Here is a 22,942-nt window from a genome sequence, read left to right on the forward strand (position 1 = left end):
TATAGAGAGAGCACATAAGAGTTTCAGTTTATATTGCTAGGACAACTGAGGTCAAAAGTTAAAAAGCTATATAAAGCTTTGTTACTTCTGCACTTGGAGTGAGGATCCATTCAACCCTGTGCCTAGAGATGCTGCATCATACAGGCTGAACTGCTGATAATGGAAACAACACCCTAACTGTACAAATGAAATTAGGAATACCACAAAAAATGTCCATATTTATGGGAAAATGCACCATATTGTGTCTTGGTACAGGTTTCATTATCTTAAGTAAAAAGTAAAAGACATTAAGAATTACATTGGTACTTTTGATCCTGACATTTTTTGCATCAGACTTTGTACATGCTCTATTGCTGTTTGTACAAACACGCTGATGTGAGTGAGTACTCACCACAAATGACACTTGATCTTCGCCTGAACTCAAAGCATCACTGGACATGCAGAGTCATGCACACATTATTTAATCTATTACAAATGTGCCTGCACATAGGCACTGGCACTTTGGGCTTGAGGTGAAGCTGCAATGACTGATGTTCACAGCTAGTTTAATCAACAAAATGCATATCATCACTATCTATCTACCCCTGCATCACGAATTAACCTCAGGTATAAATGCCCGCTCCATCAAATATCAAAACATGCACTGGATTTTGCAACAACATGAGTGCATTATGATTTAGTCTCAGGCTGGAAATTTTGTTCCATACTTGCACAGCTACCATTATAATAATTTAACCTTCTAACAACAGCAGGTCACTGGAAACAATTTTTTTAAGTAAAATCTTCCCTGAACCCTTAGGGGGAATTAAGTACAAACTCTCAGATATGAATCTGAAAGATTATATTCCACAACAACCTTACACTCCCAAAAGGATTAGGACAATCCTGTACTTTTGTAAAACATTTGATCACAAATGTGCATCCTTATCTGGTGAGCCTTTATTTCATTGATATCCAGCTATCTAACCAACTCTATCAATAATGCAGAGGTCTCTATCCATGGAACTGATTCTTTGTGTGGAAAAATAATTCTAGCACTAAATGTTTTTGACATTTCTACTGTCCAAATCTTCATTTTGCCTTTGGTGAATAGTCACTGATTTGCCCTACTCATATACGAAGATATTACTATATAAATATATTCCTGCACAATAAAGAGTGAGTTATTTTTGTGCCTGTGTTGACATGAGAATGATAGAGCGATTGATTTCTTGACAATTTTATGAATTTGCTACCTGATCAGAACTCTTACATCTACAGGCATTTTGTGTTTAATTTGTTTGCTTTGAACCTATAATGAAAGAAAGCCAGCTCTTGTACCAAATGCATCATGATAAGAAAGCAATTTTTAAAAAATCTTCATCTCCCTTACTCAATTGAAGCTTGAAAAAGCACAAGACATGATGACTAAATAAACTCATGTTTGTTGAAATTCACAAAACATATTACTTTTTCCAAAGCAGCGCCGCTTGCTTAAAGCAAATTGTGACTGCAAATTAGAAGCACTTTTCCTTCTGCCTCACTATGTAACTTACCAAATCCAACCTCTAATGAAATCCTCCAAATGCAATCCATGTAACTTGGATAATTTCCTGGAAAACCTGGACTCAGGATCACATCATTGGTATCTGTGGAAGTCCCTCCACATTGTGCTTGAATAAAAATGAAAATATATGGTTATAAAAATCAAGAATTCAAAAGCAGATATACTTGTTTAATATATAGTTACAAGAAAATGAGGAACAAAAACTGAATCTTGGTGCATCTGTTTTACCGGCTTAAAATGGCGCAAAGGACAACTTTGGGGACTAAAATCCCAAACTGGAAAAATGCCTGAATTTGCATTGGGTGATGTTCAAAGTTACTCTGGCGGCTGCCTAGAACAGGTATTAGGCTCCTTGTATATATTAATGAGATGCCCGACACCTCTTTTAGATCCCAACGGTTAATATCAATATTGCAGATATTGAGCTGGCTTGCTCTGCGTGTGATTCTTCAGCATCACAAAGAAGTAAATTTAAAAAAAACAAAATTGCAGTTATGGAGCCAACAGGAGAAGGAGTGCTCCCCTTGCTTCACATTATCCTGATTGGTGGCCTCCCCATCACCACCTCCCAACCCGAACCCTCTTCATTGTTGCACCACACCCTTCCCCAGGTATTATTGTCTTGTCTTCAGAGCAACAGAACAGGCAAACCACCCAATTAAATTAGGAAGGCCTGGTGCCCAATTCAAGGGTGGCCTCAGGCTTTCTAATTGTGGCATTTTACAGCTGCATCACCACTTTCACATCAGAAATCAGGCACCAAAGAATTTATACCCTAAAATTAATAAGATTTATGTTCAATTACAAGTAGACTGAAAGGGGCTAAAAAAAAGTCTCAACTTGGCTAATCTTAATGAAAAAGTCACTTGTGAGTCATGGTGAACAAGCTTTACACGCGCACTGTATTTTTCACTGAAGTTAGCAATTACAGGATTTTCAACCCCTCCGTGTTTATTGAGATTGATTGATTGACAGACTGTGCCCAGTTTTGGTTACATTTCCAAAAGACCCAAAATGTCTTGGATATAAACATAAAACTCATTGCATATCAATCTTAAAATTGAACTGAAAGACTTCACAAACACAAAATGCAAGCTGCAGAATCTGACAGGTTCCGTACAGTTTTATAACAGTTTACCAAAATGCTTTATGTACAAAAAACGTGACGAAAGAATGGATGGCCCCGTCCTTGGATACAACGCGAATCATTGTGTCACTCCCCTGGGCTCTAGTCCACAATAAGTGCTCAAAACTGAGGGACAATGTTTGAGCTGACTTCCTTCCTCACCCGCAGCACCTTGCCTCCACCCCTTTATCATTAATTTTCCTGTGCACAGGAGTTGTTAGACTCGACTAAATAGCCTTTTCCTATATCTATCTCATTAGCACTTAAGAGGGATAATTTTAATTGATTTACTAAAGGTCTTTTTGCACAGTTGTTGCTTAGTATGAATTTATTCAAGTAACCTTAGTTCAGGATCTAAACAGGATTTAAGGCCTATTATCCAGAGCAGATATCTGTACATTTTAATGATTAATTAATTCACTTTCCTTCATTTAAAAAAATACTTAAAGACCTTTGACATGCAAGATTATTATTCCATATTCTGGTAGTTTTGCTGGGTCAGAAGCTGAAACACGATTATCTGTTAGTTGCCCACTGGGCATGTAATGGCTTTTGAACTCCATGTGCATTTAATCCAATTCTGAAGCATGTCCATGGTAATGTGTCTTTGGATTGAGAAGTACTGTTCGGAATAACTCAAAGCTGCCCTTAGCCACAATCTGTCACTTTTGTTTAGACAAAGATATCCCCCTTGCACAGCACCATGAATGCCTGGATTAGTGAGCATGTTTTCAGCATTTCTCTTCGGAAAACATTCATCTTGCCTATGTTTTGGTACTTGGCTACACATCCATCTCTGCACAAAATTTATATTTATCAAATGTCACCATTTGTAAATGATGTGATTTGATCACAAGACTTTGCCATCCATCACTGATGATATGAAGACCTGTCATCAATAACAGAAAACTGGAATGCAAAAATAAATCTCTATATTCATAGAAATTACAATATATTAAAACTTTCATGGGCAACACTGCTGCTAGAAAGAACTGCTTGAAGAGTTTGCAAGGGCTCAGAGGAAGGAGAGACCAAGTAGTTGAATTCTCTCCATTGCAAATTGGCAATCAATGAACAGGAGCCACGTGGTTCACAAGCCAACTTTGGTATTCCGTACGCCCTCTCACTATCAATGTTTTATCATTGAGTGATTCTTCACAGGGTAGTTCAGCTGACCAGTGAAATTCCACCCAGTGGGCGTGCATGCTGGGTAATTAATTAACCTAAATATAACAATTGAACTAAGTGAGTTAGTCCTTCAATCCACACAAAGCAAGCCATTAAGTACAAAACATGATGTGGGTCAACTGACTAATTAAAAATAAATTGTGAATTCACATAGCACTCAAAGGGAGCATTTTCTGTTCGTCATTTGGGAGTGGGCCCTGCATGCCAATGCATAAAATGAAGCACGGTGATACGATGTCACCGCACGTCAGTCCGATCTTCTGTTTGGCAGACGCGCACCGGAGGCGGCTGCGCACCTGCCAAAATGTCAAAAGCCTGTTAAGGCCATTAATAAACCACTTGAAGATATTGACAGGGCTGCCTGTCCAACCTTAAGGTTGGCGGGCAGGCGAAGAGCCTAAGTGGCTTTTGCATTTTTCATGGAACCTCATCCACAGGCAGGATGAGGTTTCATGAAGGGTTTATTACATTAATAAATATTTTTTGAACATTTCAAAAACAAGCCCCAGCTCATGTGATGCTGTCACATGAGGGCACATGTATAAATGGTTTTTTAGCTTCTTTACTTAAAATTCACATTATGAAATTAATCTCCCTGAGGCAGCTCCGTGCCCACCTGCGCCCATTCCCAACCGGCCCGCCTGACGGGGAGAAAATTCTCGCCCAAGTTACTTGCAATCTTACGGGCAGTAGTACTGCCATATGTTACACTCATCAGAAAATGCAATTAAAGCATTGAGTAAGGACATAGCTTCAGGCCCTTGAGGCCCTTGAATTCTTCCTTGGAAAGTTCAGAATCTTTGTTTTATTGTAGGAAGCTGAGGGGAAGTAGAGTCATTTCACTGGAGGAATCAAAAAGAAATTCAAGATATGCAAGAATACACAACTGAGCTTGAAAATCAATTTTACAGTAAAAAGTATCAATCTACTGGTTGGTTATTTGGTTGATAAGGTTCCTGCAAGCCTAGCTTCACAGTGCCATACAACAATGCCATACAGAGGTATAGAGATTAAAATATAGGGTGAAATTTAATGCCCCCGGGCAATTCTTGGTGGAAAGGAGGGCATTTGATTGGGCGGGAGGTACCCCATCACCTTTCTGTCTTCTTCAAATTAAGTATGGGGTGGGAGGGCTCGTGAGCTGCCTTCCTGACCCTTTCCAACCTGTTGCCAATTGAGGCCATTAAGTGGGCCATTATTGCCCACTTAAAGGCCTTATCCTGTCACCACTGGTACTAACCCTATCACTGCTTAGATAGCCTGAAAATAAAACCTTGGTGGGTTGCTTTCAGGCCCTGGGGGATGGTGTTGTCAGGTGCTCAGTCCCTGATTAAGGAGCCAGCATTGGAAAGGGCGGGCCATTCCAACAACCCCTCCCTTCCCACCATCACTCACCTGTTGGCCTGGGATCCTTTACTGATCTGAGCCTTTCTGATGCAGTGCCATTTGCAGCTACTACACCTATTTGACACTGTGAAGCACTGAGAGCCACTGGCCTCTGATTTGCCAGCAGCTCTTGATAGGTGGGACGTACGCACTCAGGGTCCTTGATCCCAGGGAAGGCCTGCTACTGGCCACTTAAGTGCCTGAGATACAATTATTTCAGTGGGCATCCCCTAAAAGATGTGGTTTGAGGCTCTCGGTGAGACCCCTGTCGTTTCCATTAATTACCTTAGGGCTAGATTTTATGCTCCCCCACTGCCGGGGAAGCACAGTCCTGTACCTGGTAAAATTTAGTCCTCAATAATTTATATGAAATCTTCCTATTAGAGCACACTGAAATGAGGAGGGAAAGTTTTGTGTCTCTGCCCAGCTTTACTATATATAAATTCACCCATATCACTTGCAAGTGCTGTTAGTTCTTTTACTTACATCAACAGCAGATTTGTTTGGCCCTTGGGGAAGAGCTAGCCTCCCTCTTTGGCTGTTATATTTGATCCAAAGGGAGCTGATATTAAAACTATACACACAACTTCAGGGCTGCTGAGGAAATTGAGATGAATTGGTGAGGCGAGGGGTGGGTTAATGCACTGAAAGTCTTGTTCCCTTCACATTGTTAAGGTTGACAAGCTGTGGTTGACTTATCAAACTGTCAGCTTGACCCCAACTCAGGTACATTGTGTTGTGTTGCTTCAGTGAGAAATGCCATTATTCCATTCACCAATTCATTGCCCCCACACTGAATTCTACCTTTTGTAGGTTAAGTCACAAAGCTGTTGTCTTTACGTCTTTTCACTTCTGATGCATGATCAGGTGCCCTTTTGGGTGAATCATGCTTAACAAGGTGGGAGATGTCTGTGCTGAAACAAGTTTTTGCATTTGAACTCTGCATACTAGGTCAAGTACAGTGTTGGTTAAGGACAAGTAAAGCAACCAACTCAATAATATGGTTTAAATCCAAGTTCAGAAGGTGCAGCAGAAGCATTGAGCAGAAATTGTGTGTCTGTCTTCACCTTAGAAGGCACAAATAATACCCCAGAAATAATTGTAAATCAAGAGGTGAAAGGGACAGAGTGACTTAAAACAATTATAATCACCAGGGAAAGGATGCTGAGAAAACTATTATAACTAAAGGCTAACAAGTCACCAGGACCTGAAGGCATTCACACCAGGGTCCTAAAATAAGTGGTTGCTGAGATAGTAGATGCATTGGTTGTAATTTTCCATAATTTACGAGGTCCTGGAAAGGTCCAATCTGATTGGAAAATAGAAACTGTAACTCCTCTATTCAAGAAAGGAGGAAGATCGAAAGCAGGCAAGTACAGGCCAGTTAGCCTAACTTCTGTCAAAGGAAAAATGCTAAAATCCATTATTAAGGAGGTTATAGAAGCATACTTAAAAAATCTTAACACAATTATGCAGAGTCAACATGGTTTTGTTGAAAGGGATATCATGTTTGACCAATTTCTTATAGTTCTTTGAGGAAGTAACATGTTACATGGATAAAGGGGAACCGGTGGATGTAATATACTTGGATTTCCAAAAGGTGTTTGACAAGGCGCCACATAAAAATAAGAGTTCATGTTGTATGGGGTAACATATTATCATGGATAGAGAGGATTGGTTGGTTAACAGGAAGCTGAGAGTAGAAATAAGTGGGTCATTTCTGGATTGTTGTGGTGTGACCAGTGGAGTGCCACAGGGCCTGAGGCCTCAACTACTTACAATCTAGGATAAGTAACTTGGATGAAGGGACTGAATGCATGGCAGCTAAATTTGCTGATGATACACAGATAGGTAGGAAAGTAAATTGTGGGGAGGACATAAAGTCTACAAATGGGATTTAGGTAGATCAAGTGGGTGGACAAAAATTGGCAGACGGAGTACAATGTGGGAAAATGTGAACTTGTTCACTTTGGCAGGAAGAATAGGAAAGCAGTATATTATTTAAATGGAGAAATTTTGCAAAACTCTGCAGTACAGAGGAATCTGGGTGTCCTGGTACATGAATCTCAAAAAGTTAGTATGCATGTACAACAAGTAATTAGGAAGGCAAAAGTAATGGTGCTGTTTGTTGAAAGGGGAATGGAATTTATAAGTAGGGAAGTTTAGCTACAATTGTATAGGGCGTAAGTGAAACCACATCTTGAGTACTGTGTATAGTTTTGGTTTCCTTACTTGAGAAAGTGATTGGAGAAGGATTAGGCGGGACATGAGGAAAATCTTTTTAACTCAGAGGGTGGTGGGCAACTGGAATTCACTGCCTAAATTGGTGGTTAAGGCTGAAGCACTCAATTTATTTACAAAGAAATATAGAAAATAGGAGCAGGAGTAGGGCATTTGGCCTTTCGAGCTTGCTCCGCCATTCATCATGATCATGGTTGATCATCCAGTCCAATAGCCTGCTCCCACTTTCTCCCCATATTCTTTGATCCCTTTCACCCCAAGAGCTATATCTAACTCCTTCTTGAAAACATACAATGTTTTGGCCTCAACTACTTTCTGTGGTAGCGAATTCCACAGGCTCACCACTCTCTGGGCGAAGAAATTTCTCTTCATCTCAGACCTAAATGGTCTACCCCATACCCTCAGACTGTGACCCCTGGTTCTGGACTCCCCCACCATCAGGAACATGCTTCCTGCATCTACCCTGTCTAGTCCTGTAGGAATTTTATAAGTTTCTGTGAGATCCCCCCTCATTCTTCTGAATTCCAGCGAATGTAATCATAAACGACTCAATCCCTCCTCATAAGTCAGTCCCGCCATCCCAGGAATCAGTCTGGTAAACCTTCACTGCACTGTCCCTATAGCAAGAACATCCTTCCTCAGATAAGGAGACCAAAACTGCACTCAATATTCCAGGCATGGTCTCACCAAGGCCCTATATAATTGCAGCAAGACATCCCTGCTCTTGTACTCGAATCCTCTTGCTATGAAGGCCAACATACCATTTGCATTCTTTACCACCTGCTGCACCTGTATGCTTACCTTCAGTGGCTGGTATACGAGGACACCCTGGTCTGGTTGTGCATTCCCCTCTCTCAATTTATAGCCATTCAGATAATAATCTGCTTTCCTGTTTTTGCTACCAAAGTGGATAACCTCACATTTATCCACATTATACTGCATCTGCCATGCATTTGCCCACTCGCTCAGCTTGACTAAATCACACTGAAGCATCTTTGCATCCTCCTCACAGCTCACCATCCCACCCAGCTTTGTGTCATCTGCAAATTTGGAGATATTACATTTAGTTCCCTCATCTAAATCATTAACATATATTGTGAATAGCTGGGGCTCCAGCACCGACTCCTGCGGTAACCCACTAGTCACTGCCTACCATTCGGAAAAAGATTTGTTTATTCCTACTCTTTGTTTCATGCCTGCCAACCAGTTCTCTATCCATCTCAATACACTACCCCCAATCACATGCGCATTAATTTTACACACTAATCTCTTATGTGGGACTTTGTCAAAAGCCTTCTGGAAGTCCAAATAAACCACATCCACTGGCTCCCCCTCATCAACTCTACTAGTTACATCCTCAAAAAATTCCAGTAGATTTGTCAAGCATGATTTCCCTTTTGTAAATCCATGCTGACTCTGTCCAATTCTGCCACTGTTTTCCAAGTGCTCAGCTATTAAATCTTTTATAATGTACTCTAGAATTTTCCCCACTATCGATGTCAGGCTGACTGGCCTATAATTCCCCGTTTTCTCTCTGCCTCCCTTTTTAAATAGTGGGGTTACATTAGCTACCCTCCAATCTGTAGGAACTGTTCCAGAGTCTATAGAATCTCAGAAGATGACCACCAATGCATTCACCATTCCTAGGGCCACTTCCTTAAGTACCCTGGGATGTAGATTATCAGGTCCTAGGGATTTATCGGCCTTCAATCCCATCAATTTCCACAACACCATTTCGCTACTAATACTGATTTCTTTCAGTTCCTCCCTCTCAGTAAACCCTGTGTTCCCCAACATTTCTAATATAGTATTTGTGTCCTCCTTTGTGAAGACAGAACCAAAGTATGTATTTAGTTGGTCAGCTATTTCTTTGTTCCCTATTATAAATTCCCCTGTTTCTGACTGTAAGAGACCTACATTTGTCTTCACCAATCTTTTTCTCTTCACATACCTATAGAAACTTCTACTGTCGGTTTTTATGTTCCCCACAAGCTTACTCTCATACTCTATTTTCCTTCTTAATCAATCCCTTGGTCCTCCTTTGCTGAATTCTAAACTGCTCCCAATCTTCAGGCCTGTTGTTTTTTCTGGACAATTTCTATGCCTCTTCCTTGGATCTAATACTATCTTTAATTTCCCTTGTAAGCCATAGTTTGGCCAACTTTCCTGTTTTACTTTTGCGCCAGACAGCAATAAAGAATTGTTGCAGCTCATCCATGCACTCTTTGAATGTTTACCATTGCCTATCCACCATCATCCCTTTAAGTAACGTTTCCCAAACCATCATAGGCAACTCACACTTCATATCACCGCAATTTCCTTTATTAAGATTCAGGACACTAGTCTCAGAATCAACTATGCCACTTCTTGATGAAGAATTCTATCATATTATGGTCGCTCATCCCCAAGGGGCCTCGCACAACTAGATTGCCAATTATCACTTTCTCATTACACAATACCCAGTCCAGGATGGCCTGTTCTCTAGTTGATTCCTCAATGTACTGGTCGAGAAAAGCATCCTGTATATACTCCAGGAATTCCTCCTCTACAGTATTGTTACTAATTTGAACTGCACAATCTATAGGCATATTAAAGTCACCCATAATTACAAATGTTCCTTTACTGCTTGTGATTCTAATTTCCTGTTTAATGCCATTCCCAATATCATCACTACAGTTTGGGGGTCTATATACAACCCCCACTAACATGTTTTGCCCCTTAGTTTTTCTCAGCTCTACCCATATAGATTCCACATCGTCGGAGCTAATATCTTTCCTCACTATTGCGTTAATTTCCTCTTTAACCAGCAATGTAACTCCACCGCCTTTTCCTTTTTGTCTGTCCTTCCTAAATACTGAATACCCCTGGATGTTCAGTTCCCATCCCTGGTCACCCTGCAGTCATGTCTCCGTAATCCCGACTATATCATACCTGTTTACCTCTATTTGCGTGTTTAATTCATCCACTTTATTGCGAATGCTCCTCGCGTTAAGGCACAAAGCCTTAAGGTTTGTCTTTTTAACATTACTTGTCCCGTTCCCACTATTTTTCACTGAGGCCCTGTTTGGTTCTTGCCCTTGATTTCTCTGCCTATCACTTTTCTTATTCCCCTTTCTGTCTTTTGTTCTTGTCCTTGATTCCCCCTCTTCTGACTCCGTGCATAGGTTCCCATCCCACTGCCATTTTAGTTTAAACCATCCCAAACCACTCTAGCAAATATTCCCCCTAGGACATCAGTCCTGGTCCTGCCCAGGTGTGACCCATCCAGTTTGTACTGGTCCCACCTACCCCAGAACCAGTCCCAATGTCTCAGGAATCTCAAACCCTCGCCCTCACACCATCTCTTCAGGCATATATTCATCCAACATAATCTGCTATTTTTACTCTGATTAGCACGTGGCACTGGTAGTAATCCTGAGATCACCAGCTTTGAGGTCCTATTTTTCAACTTACTTCCTAACTCCCTATATTCTGCTTTTAAGACCTCATCCCCTTCTTTACCTATGTCATTTGTACCAATGTGTACCACGACCACTGGCTGTTCACCCTTCCCCTTCAGAATGTCCTGTAGCCACTCTGAGACATCCTTGACCCTAGCAGCAGAGAGGCAACATACCATCCTGGAGTCTAGTTTGCGGCCACAGGAACACCTATCTATTCCCCTTACAATTGAATCCCCTATAACTATTGCATTCCCACACATTTCACTCCTCCCCTGTGCAGCAGAACTAACTATGGTGCAATGAATTTGGCAGTTGTTGCTTTCCCCTGAGAGGCCATTAGCCTCAACATTATCCAAAATGGTATATCTGTTTTGCAGGGGAATAGCCACAGGAGATTCCTGCACTGCCTGGCTCGTCCTCTTGCTCTGCCTGGTGGTCACCCATTCCCTTCCTACCTGTGGACTCAGCTTGCGGTGTGACCACCTCTCTATATGTGCTATCCACAATGCTCTCCGCCTCGCAGATGGTCCACATTGTCCCCAGCTACTGTCCCAGCTCCGAAATCCGGGCTTACAGGAGCTGCAGCTGAAGACACTTCCCACATACATGCTGGCCCCAGACACAGGAAATGTTCCTGGCTTCCCACATAAAGCAGGAGGAGCACACCACGGCTTTGAGCTCTCTTGCCATGACTTATCCCTTTAAATTAAATGAACCCTTTTGGAAGATACTTAATATCAAATAATATTAATTACTCTAGGGCCCTTCTTCCCTGCTCCTCGTTGTTACAGAATATAGCCCTTACAAACGATGCACCACAAAATAAGACCTTAAAAACCATAAGCGATAAAAGTAGTAAATACTTACCCGACCATACTCACGGTACTCAAAGGATCACTCAACTCCCTCAGTCACCAAACTTCAACTTAAGCACTCTACTGCAGCCCAAAGCAGCTCTCCAGTATTTAAAAGATAGCTGGATCTGCAACTGAAATGCTGTAACCTGGAAGGCTTTGGACCAGGTGATAGAAAGTGGAATTAAAATAAGCGGCTTTTTTCCTTTTTCTCCTTCTGGCCTGCACAGACACAATGGGCTAAATGGCCTCTTTCTGCACCGTTGCTTTTCTTTGGTTCTATCATTCTATGGTGAATGGATGGGATTGCATTAGAAGCAGTTCAGAGAAGGATCACTCAGTTGATTCCTGGGATGAAGGGGCTATCTTATGAGGAAAGGTTGAGCAGGCTGGGCCTGTAACCATGACAGTCTAGAAGAATGAGAGGTGACCTGCTTGAAACATATAAGATCCTGAGGGAAACTGATAGGGTGGATGCTGAGAGGATGTTTGTCCATTTAGGACAGACTAGAACTAGGAAACACTTTCAAAAATAAGGGGTCTCCCAGTTAAGATGGAGTTGAGGAGAATTTTTTTCTCTCAGAGGGTCATTGTTCTGAGGAATTAGTTTCTTCAGAGAAGTGGAAGCAGGGTCATTAAATATTTATAAAGCTGAGTTAGATAGCTTCTTGACTGACAAGGGAATCAAAGGGTGTTATGGGAAGAGAAGAAACTAGAGTTGAGGCCACAGTCAGGTCAGCCATGGTCTTATCAAAAGTTGGAGCAGGCTCGAGGGGCAGAATGGCCTGCTCCTGAAAGTTGACAGAGTTAAAAAATGTGAAGTTAGTAAACCTAAGAGAGAATGTGAAACATATGCTTCTAAGTACTGAGAAAAGTACAATTGCAGCAAATAGCAGAGAAAAGTTACTGTAGTTGCCGGGTGAAAAATATAAGAAGAAGGTAACGGGCTGGATTTTACAGCGGCATGGGGTGGAGGCAGGAGGGGGAATGTGTGGAGTATGTATTGCTCAAGTCCCCGTTGGAAAAGTTGGTCGTGAGCTGACCAACTTTAAAAAAGTGCCCCACAGATGTATTATGCTGTGGACTGCCTTAAGCTCAGCATGGGACATCTGAGCCTCACTGGAAGGAAGTCCCACCATCTCGAGCCACCGGCCAACTTCATTAGCACTGTTCAATGTCACTCAAAGCAAAGTTATATAATTCTGGAGCCAATAATCAGATGGTGGCGTCCAATATTCTTCAGCACATCAGGTATCCATTGCATGAAAAATTAGGCATAATGCATTGTAATTTTCATATCCACATTCTCAGAATTGCCTAGCGATTACAGGACATAATCAGGCTGGTTGACCCACCCAGCTCACGTTGGTCCTCCACATGAGGATAAGCACCAAATGTTCTGACAACATTATTCAGCTGCCACCTATTTGAATAAATATCAGAGGCCTAATCAGCCTTGTGCACAGCTTATCATATTCTATGTGAATGAACTGAAGAGCTAAGAAATATGCAATATAGGACAAGTAAATGCTAAATGCTTCACAATGCGCCTATGTGTCAAAAAACGTAATATTAGGTTACAGGAGTGAAATTGTATCAGATAAATTTCCTTTAGGGAGGTTTGTGGCACAGGGGTAGCATCTGTGCCTCAGAGCCATAAGCTTTGAGTTCAAGTCAAACAGTTTGAGTGTTAACAACATACGCCGATGGCAGGTGATAAGAGTTGGCGAGATTTCTGGTCAGCCATGTGTCTGCAGAAGGCAAAGTCAAACCACTGCAGTATCTTGCTAAGCAGAACCATGGACCAAGAAGTTCCCCACTCACTCAACCTATCTATGTCTCCTTGCAGATTCCTTATGTCCTCATCACAACATGCCCTCCCACCTATTTTTGTATCTTCAGCTAATTTGGATACATTACACTCTGCCCCCTCCTCCAAGTCACTAATAAAGATAGTCAGGGCATGGTACCTGAAGAAGAAATCTCCTTTTCTAATTTACTAACCTCATTTCTGTGAGCAAAGCATTTGCCAGGGAGACAGTACAGCCAAAATCACAGCAAAAAAAAACAAAAGGGAAAAAACCAAGAAACAGCAAAATTAAAAAATCCCAGGGGTTTGGAAACTCAGTTAGAAGTTCTCTTTCTGTTCAGAAAATGCTATCAATTTTAAAAATACATTTTGGATAAATTACAGTTTTATTGCTGGGGAAGGGTGGTCGAACGCAGCGCATCCATTCAAACCAGAAAATAAGCAAAGGAAGTATCATGCATGTCCTCAAGCCATCTCAAAATACTTGACAATCAATAGATTACACTTAAAGTGCAGTCACTGCAGCAAAGCACTGCAGATAATTTGAACAGAGAGGGCACACAAAGCAAAAATGAGCTGAATGATCAGTTAAACTCTTCTTAATTGAGCGAGAAATATGAAACAGCAGGTGGCTGTCCTTCTTCAGGTAATACTATGGGATTATTTATGCAAACGGGCCTGGATATCACGCCACATAAAAAAAAAACTACCTCTGCCAACGTAACACTGAAGTGCCAAGTCAATAATGGTACTTGAATCCACAACTGACAGCCTCAAAGGCACGAACGCTACTAAATAAGCCAAGTTCAAACTTCTAGTGACAATTGACATTCCTTAAGCAACTGGGTTAAAAGAAGAGGCAAAGAACAAGTGGCAAATTCAAGGATGCATAAAACATATGCCATTGTGGAATTGTTGCTGGATACATACCAATACACAGTGGAGGTGGATAGTTCCATCGGCGGACTGTTCCAGGCATGCAAGAAATATGTGACTGTCCCTATAAGAATAAACAGGAGTCTTTAAGTTACTATTCACTGAAATATACAAAGACCCCTTTTGCTCCATAATCCCCCAGATCCCTATATTACTACATTGATTAATTACCTGCAATTGGTAACCTGGTTCACATCGAAAGGACACAACATCATTGATTAGATATCTCTCACCAGTCTTCACACTATTTGCAGGGACCAATGGTTCTGGACAACTAGTCAGCCCCACAGCTACAAAATAGAGAAAGAGGACAATTATTGAAGGACATGTCAGTTCTAACAATGATAACAATATGAAGTTCTGGCACAATTGTCATAGCTTCAGTTCCAATTAGTACTGTAACTCCATGTCATATTGGTAGGTATAGTTTCCAATATATTTTGGTGGTGTAACCAGTGGTTATGGAATGGTTCCCCACTTCAACCTCACTCATCGCTGGCAAGGCCAGCACTTGTTGTCCATCTCTAATTGCCCTTGAACTGTGTGGCCTATTAGGCCATTAGAAGGCAATTAAGAGTCAACCACGTTGCTGTGGATCTGGATCACAGGTAGGCTCGACCAGGTAAGGATTTCCTTCTCAAAAGGACATCAGTGAACTAAATGGGTTTTTATGATGATCAATGATAGCTTCATAGTCACCATGACTGAGACTAGCTTTCAATTCCAGATTTTAAAAATTGAAAAATTATAACTGAATTTAAACTCCACCAACACCATGTTGGGATTTGAACTCCTGTCCCCAAAGCATTAGCCTCGGTCTCTAGATTACTAGTCAAGTGACATAACCACTTCACTGCCATCTCCCTGATGCACTCTGACACAGATGTACTCTGACCTCAAGACTGACTTAATTGTTTTCATTGTCATTAGCTCCAGCATGTTCCATGCAACCAGCCATAGTCACGGTGCACATACTGTTCTAATGAGGGGAGAAGCTTTGACAAGCTGTTTTATTTCCTCCATTCATGGACGAATGGCAGACACTGAGGATTGTGATTGTGTGATATAATAAAAAAAGGCAAATCAATTCAACTGTGAGGATGAAATGGTATAATGAGTGAACATGGTAGATTTGTCATATTACAGACATTACAGGAATGTTCTTCTTGATTATCATTTGTACTACAACAGAATTTCTTCCAAATTCTTTTCAACTGCTTCCATTTTCCTCAACTGCTTTCTGGCAACATAACTATTGGGAAGTCAAATATCAAAATATTATCATTTTTGGGAAGCAAGGGTTCAGGAAGCATTCGTAATTTCTGAGGAAACTTTACATTAATTGCAGTGTTGTGAGTGATGGTTTACAGATAAAAATTGGAGTAATGATGTCATTTTGGGACTATTACCCACAATATACTGGATGAAGGCGAAACAATGTCATCTCCCTTGTGAAATGCTGCCAGCTGTCTCTCTCCGCATCACAACATATGTTACGGATACTTGTCAGAGAATTTTATTCATGTTGCTCCTCAGGGTATAGAAGATAAAGTAAAATTTGCCTCAGTAAAATACTTAGTGGCAGCAAAGGAGAGAGTAAAGCAGGACAGTAAAGAAAGCTTCAATATTCCTTTGCAGCAGCACAGTCCACCAGCATAATGCCATAAACTAGTTAATTAACTATGATTTTGGAACTCAAGCTATTATAAATATTTAACACGTAATAATTTTTAAAAATCCATTTCTGAAATAAATATCTATTGTTACTCAACAAAATGACAGTCAGAAATTGAAAGAAACAGAATTTGGTTTTCATTAGGTGATTTCCAGCTTGTTTTTCCTTTAAAAATGAGAATTCTACAGGACACAGAACAATTCTCTGGGTTCCCAAGAGTCTGGGCATATATAGTACACAAGTACTGTACAGACTACTGAACATAGTCGTGATCTCCTGACAGACAAGTTTATTAGCAAGTGTGGGAAGGGAGTTCAGTTATGTTTTTGGTTGATATTCCATGCTCACAGTCAAAATTAAATGGAAGTGGATAGCATTAAACAGCTGATACCTCTGATAAACCCTGCTCAAGGTTTGATTTGTTCAGGGATCTCATCCTTTTTTTGGTTAAATTTGCAATTAAAACTTGATTTAAATGTTTCCAGTTCACTTAAACTGTTGGTGACAACTTCTAAATATTCAGACCTATTTCAGTTCCTTTTAGTGTAGATCTTTGCGAGCTGTTGTTTGTGTATGCTGAAGTGTGTCATTCCCATATCTAACTAGCTGTTGCCAACCATGTTGTTTACTTGAACCAATTAATAATGCATACAGGTTGCCAGGATGTAGCAGTGGAGAGAACTGCAGGGGTAGGTGAAGCAAGGCCCTGGAGGGTACAGCAAACATGGGCAAGGAATGTGGCTTGACCTGCTCAGAGATGATTGAAGATTAGGCTAATAAATAACCAAGACTGACTGCAAACCAGCACATGGGATGCAGAGTTCTGTTAAATTTTATGTAGGAAGAGGTATAGGAGGGAGTTGTAGAAGTCTGGAAGTTAAAAAAAAATGGATAAAGGTTTAATTAATGTTGATGTTATTGCGGATATGGAAGTAGTTGTGATGTATATACATCATGATAGATATAGGGTCTGAACCTTAGCTAAAAGTTGAACACGGTGTTGAGACTGTACACTATTAGGTTCAGCCTTAATGGGCAGCTGTAAAGGGGATGGAATCAGAGGCAAGGGTACAGAATTTGTAATCTGTGCCAAGGCAGTGGAAGGGAGGATGCCAGGGAAAGAAGTACAAAAACAAAGTGAAAGGAAACTCAATGTTGAGACACAGGACGATGAAGCAGTGCAGCAAAGTAGCCAGTTTGATGTATGAATTAGACATGAATGGATCCTGTACAGAATTTCAGAGGACTTTGCCCAGGGTAAAGCAGTGCACCTTGTTTATCAGGTATTAAAAAATGATTCCTCAATGGTATGGATATTTTTTGAATACTGTTCAGTAGGCCCTGTACACTTGGGAGCATTAGCACCCAGGAAATGTTCTGTGCTCTGATAAGTTGATGCCTCTTTTGAGCATGCTGCCTCTGTAACTTAGTTGATGTGTTAGATAGCTGATTAATCGAGTGATCCAGGGTATATTGTGAATCTGGGAATGTAGAATTTTAATGTGTGCCAATTGGAAGAACTTTCCACAGATAGGTCTGCTCTTCAGCCCAAAAGAGCTGGAATTGTCATGTGGCAACCCATGTGATCAGGAGAGTTGAACACAGGTCTTCCCTGAGAAGCCAAAGAAAGGACTGTATGGGTCAGTTAATGCCAACTCTGAGGTAAGAATAGTGGGTACATAAGGGGTTGTATTTAATCAAAGTGGTGGGGGTCTCACCCACCAGCCACCGAGCCAGCAAGAGCTCCATGTTACCTCCTTTGGAGAAGGCCCACCAAATTAACTGATTCTCAGACACTTAAGTGGCCAACAGCCAAGGACCCTGGGGGTGGAAATACTTCCCTCTTAAGAGCCACTGACCAACCAGGGGCTGGCAGCTGTCAACTGCAGGCAACTCCCAGCAATGTATCCATCAGAGGCCCAGGGTCGACGAGGGACCCAGGCCATTGTTGAGTGAGGGCAGGTAGGGGGGCACGGGGTGGGGGTCATGGGAGAGGGGAAGGGAATCAGCAGAAAGGGTAGATGTCCTGCTATTATACTGTTAGAATGCCTTGGACTTATTTACTGTACATGACATAAGGCATTAATTGCTTATAAGGGACTTGGTAAACACATTCTGGGTTCATGTATTAAGGCTAGGCACATAAGAATAGTCATATCTAGGTATAAGGTTTGAAGACATCAGAGCTGTGTGTGCTCTGCTTAAAGCAAACGTGAAACTAAGACTGGGTTACATGATACATTTTCCTTCTAGTGATGTCATGCTGAAATCCCTTCAAGCCATATTGCAACATCCTCCTTTCCTTTAGAAGATGCTTTCCCCTCTTCCAAAGAAGTATAACTATTTACAATACATGTTCATGTTTAGTTGCTATTACATAAGTATATAGAACTAATGAATCTATGAGCCTTTAAAGTGTAAAGATAATCTTCTGGTATGCCCAGATCTTGTGATGGTAACCTTGTCTGGTGGTTTCTTTAATTGTTCACAGTGATTTGTGGGATTGTCATTCTTTGATGTTGTTCCTGGTAGAACTATATGGTGGTTGAGGATCTGGAATGGATGTGATTTGTCCTTGGTTACACCTCATGGTTGTGCTTTTGGGTGCAATGTCTTCATAGGATCTGGGACTGAACAAATCCTTGTCACCTCAGCTGGTTCCCAAATACCTTCTGTGGGATCCTGGATCTGAACATGTTGTCCAACTGCAAACTTGGCAATCTGCGCCTGTATTTTTATTGTGCACATTTTAGTTTTCTCTTGTAGTTTTACAAGGTGCTTTCTAATTTCCAAGGTTAAAATAGGTGAGAGTCGGTAAATTGGTATGCACTGGTCTACCAAACATGAGCTCTGCTGGTGATGGAATAGTTGCATTTAACAGTGCAACTCTCAGGCATAACACCGCAACGTGTAAACTTTGCTTGGCCTGTCTACATTTGAGAATTAGAGATTTCACCATGCAAATCATTTGTTCAGGTAGGTGGTTAGATCTAAGTAATGAGGAGAAGAAGTAGTGTGACCAATATTCCACTTCTTACACACATCTATAATGGCTTAACAATGGACTGCAAATTGTTATCTGTAATGATCTGTCTAGGCACACCAAATAAATTGAAAATAGCACTTAGAGTGCACAACCGTTGAATAATTGGGCACTTGATAAAGTAGTTGGTGATCAGATGAAGTCAGTGCCATGAACATGAAAGGTCGGATGCAATTTTGCACCAAGAATGGGTAGGAACTTCATATGGAAACAATGGCACTTTGTGCTGACTTGCTAAACACACTTGACATGCTCGCACTCTTGATGATGACTTCAATGTTATTGTTCATGCCCAGCCAAAAGAATGTTTCTTTTGCAACTCTCCTCATCAGATCTATGCCCATGTGTGAGTGATGAAGTTGTTGAAGAATAACATCAGATCACAAAGGTTCCAGTATGAAGACCTGCCTACCTTTAAAAATGTCTCCCCAGGAGGTGCCTTGTTCCTCCCGATAAGGTCAAAATGGTCTCACATATTTGTGGACATGCTAAAATGAATCAGGCCATAATTTGATGATGGCTTTCCACAGTTTATGTAGTGTGGAACCTTTTGCTGCTTCTTCTTGTAGCTACCGAAATTTGCATTGGGCAAAATGTACCAGATCATTTTGGAGAACATGTTCAAGTTCAAGGTCAATGAAGTCAATTTGTGGATCTAAGGATACATCTTCTGTTTTCGCTGGGTTGGGCAATCTGTTAAGTGTATCTGATGTGATCATCAAATTACCTGGTTTGTACCTAATCTCACGGTTGTAACCTTGAATCTTCAAGGTGTTGCAATCTTGGTGGTGCAGTGGTCACTGTTTTTTGCCAAATCATCTACCGTGGCTTGTGGTTTGTCTCAACAGCAAATCATTTGCCAAAGAGATAGGTATGAAAATGGAAAATCCCAAAGATTAAAACTAATGTTTCCTGCTCGATGTTGGAGTAGTTGGATTGTGTTACAGAGAGAAATTTTGAAGCAAATGTAACTGGTTTGCATTTTTGTAGATCTTTTTGTGAGGCATCTATCTCCAGGGTAGTTGTCTCCCTAGGATCATAAAATTGCAGTGTTGATGTTTCTGATAATGACTATTTCAGAGTCTTGAAGAGGTATTAGTGGGTCTTCATGCCACAGGAAAGGTGCAAGCTTTCTCAATAATTCCCTTAGCGATGAAAATTTTTGAGCAAAATTGAAAATGTATGGAGATAAGAAATTTAAGAGACCTAGACATCTTCAAAGATTATGCTTATCTTGAGAAGTTGATGGCCTTAAAATCCTTTATTTTACTTGGACACGTGCCAACACTGGAATAAATAGAACCGAAGAAATTGATCTACTGTATCTCGATGCTGTTTTTCAGACTGTTGAACACAAATCATTCATTACCGGCTGCTTGCATTAATAAGTACAGATTATGGTCATGTTCTTGCTTTCCACAACAAATACGTCATCCATAATATAGATGCAGCCTGGTACACTGCAAGTAATGCAGTCTCTGTGAGCTTGAAAGAGATCCTGGCTGACAGGTAACCCAAAAGGAATTTGTTGAAAATAGTATCACCTGAATGGGGTGTGAAATGTAGTAATCTCTTGGAACTTACTCACGAGATGTACTGACCAGTACCCATGCTTGGCATCAAGTTTTGAGAAAAAAATTGTATTTGCAAATCTTAGATTTAAATCTTCTAATGTGGGTCCTTTGAAAGGGCTATGTTTCAAAACTGCATTTAAATGTCATAGATCAAGGCATATTCTCAATGACCTGTCCTTTTTTCTAACACATGTGATTGAGCTACAATAGTCTGTGTGCTCCTGTACTCTTCTAATGATTTAGTCTCTCTCTCCTTTGTCTAGCTTGACCTTCAATTTATCTTGTATGTGAATGTTGCACTTACATGGTGGATCAATTGATGGACTTGCATGCGCCTGCAAGAGTAATGTTGCAGCCCCTTGAAACTGACAATTTTGTCAAAACATTCCAGATATTTCAATGTTAGGTCATGAACTGAGATAATAGTAGTAGTTTCTGAGGTTGATCTTCCTTATGATGTCCATACACTGTTACCAGTGTGAGGTCCCGGCATGCTAGTAGACCTGCAATTGCTGGGCCTTTAATTACCATGACATAGGATACCTATGACACTCAGGAGGATTGATTGTGCTGGCACTCCAGGTCTATGGATCCTGCACATGGAATCAGTGTATTTTGAAACTTTTCACAGCAGTAAGTTTCGCCATGGCCTGCCTTTTACAAATTTGCAGAGGTAGTATGTTGACACCTGTCCCTGTGTCAATCTTGGCTAATAACAAATAGTTACCAACTTTCTTAGGACAGATAATTTGAACCTTGGCAAACACTTCAAATAGTGTAATGGCATCTATGTTTTCCATGAGGTTGATAGTGTGAAACGTGTTCACCACTCTTTGACTTTTTCAGGTTCATCACTCAACTCATTTATTTGCTTCTGATGGGTTATTGGATGGTCATTCTTATTGCTTGATGGCACCTATTGTGTATGGTCTGTTTGGATCAGTGCACAGCTCTTTACAGCTGCATCAGCCTTTGCTCTGGTGCACTGCTACTGCCAATGGCCCTTCCTGCCATATCCCTGGAAAATTAATGAAAAGCTGGGTATTTCTTTGGTGCACGGAGAAGTCCACACCTTCCTCATGTCTTGCTAGGTTTGGGTGTTCTAGTGAGTGCGCCAAAAGTTGGGGTTGTGCTTAGCTCATGTAAGCTTTGTCGACCTGCGAGGATCACTTCATACTCAAGCCCATCATTGAATAGCTCTTAGATGTTCAATGTTTTGGGCTTGTTTAGTAGATCTTTCTGGAACGCTTCCATGGGAGCAGATGCGATCACCAACTCAATAATTCTGTCTGTTCATTCTGCGTTTGAAAAATTACAAAACTTACCCTTTCGCTGCATCTGAGGATGAAGTGGTCTATAGATTCTGCACGCTGTTGTTGAAATGACATGAATTCTACTCGATGAATACAGATGTTCAACCTGATTCTGAACTGGTCTTCCTATGTGGTCCATATCTTTTGGGGATCCTTTACCTCTTCTGACATGTTCAGCCTGTGTACACATTCATTTCCAATTGCAAGGCAAATTTTTATGGTTTGCTTGTCTGGTTCAGACAATCCTGAATCAAGAAACCATAGCTCTGTACGTTGTTTAAACATTTTGAATTTGGGTCAGCTGCATCCCAATTCAAACTGGGTCATTTTTCAGACATTCTGACAATGTCCCTTTGACCTTCCTTCTTCTGCAGTGCCTGTGATAAGTGTCTCTGTAGCTGCTTTCACCTGTTTTCCAAAGCTCCACCACAAAGATGAATTGTGGTGAGAACTCACCACGTAGTAATGGCGTCTTTGATTTTTATTCAATTTATTGTTCAGGAACTCCTGAAGCTACACTTCGCAACCTTCTCTGGCCCAATTTTTAAGATGATTCTTTTGTCTGTTTGACTCTCCTTTGCTTGCTATCGATCCAGCCCACAGCCTGGTCACTCAGCTTTCCCAACTGAGCTAACCCAGTGCTGGTCCCCTCAGTGCGCTGTCCCACTCATGGAACTGACAGGCTATGCGCTGCATTCAAACCACGAGTGGTCAGCTTGCTTACCGCCAATTTACTTGAGCACTAGGTCAGCGCTGTGTCTCCAAAACTTCTCTTCACAGTCAGGACACTGCATTTTCAACACTCTC

General features: G+C 41.1%; 1 protein-coding gene across 1 annotated transcript in view; it reads right to left on the reverse strand.

Annotated features, from left to right (window-relative positions):
• The window catches only part of csmd2 (CUB and Sushi multiple domains 2), a 736,338-nt gene that overhangs the window by 210,396 nt on the left and 503,000 nt on the right, over positions 1-22,942 (reverse strand). The window contains exons 33-35 of the mRNA XM_041212915.1: positions 14,702-14,820; positions 14,525-14,594; positions 1,536-1,652 (exon numbers count right to left, since the gene is read on the reverse strand). Of these exons, the coding sequence (XP_041068849.1) occupies positions 1,536-1,652; positions 14,525-14,594; positions 14,702-14,820 (306 nt within the window). The remainder of the gene's footprint in view (positions 1-1,535; positions 1,653-14,524; positions 14,595-14,701; positions 14,821-22,942) is intronic.

This window comes from Carcharodon carcharias, chromosome 19 (genome assembly GCF_017639515.1).
Source record: "Carcharodon carcharias isolate sCarCar2 chromosome 19, sCarCar2.pri, whole genome shotgun sequence".
NCBI lineage: Eukaryota > Metazoa > Chordata > Chondrichthyes > Lamniformes > Lamnidae > Carcharodon > Carcharodon carcharias.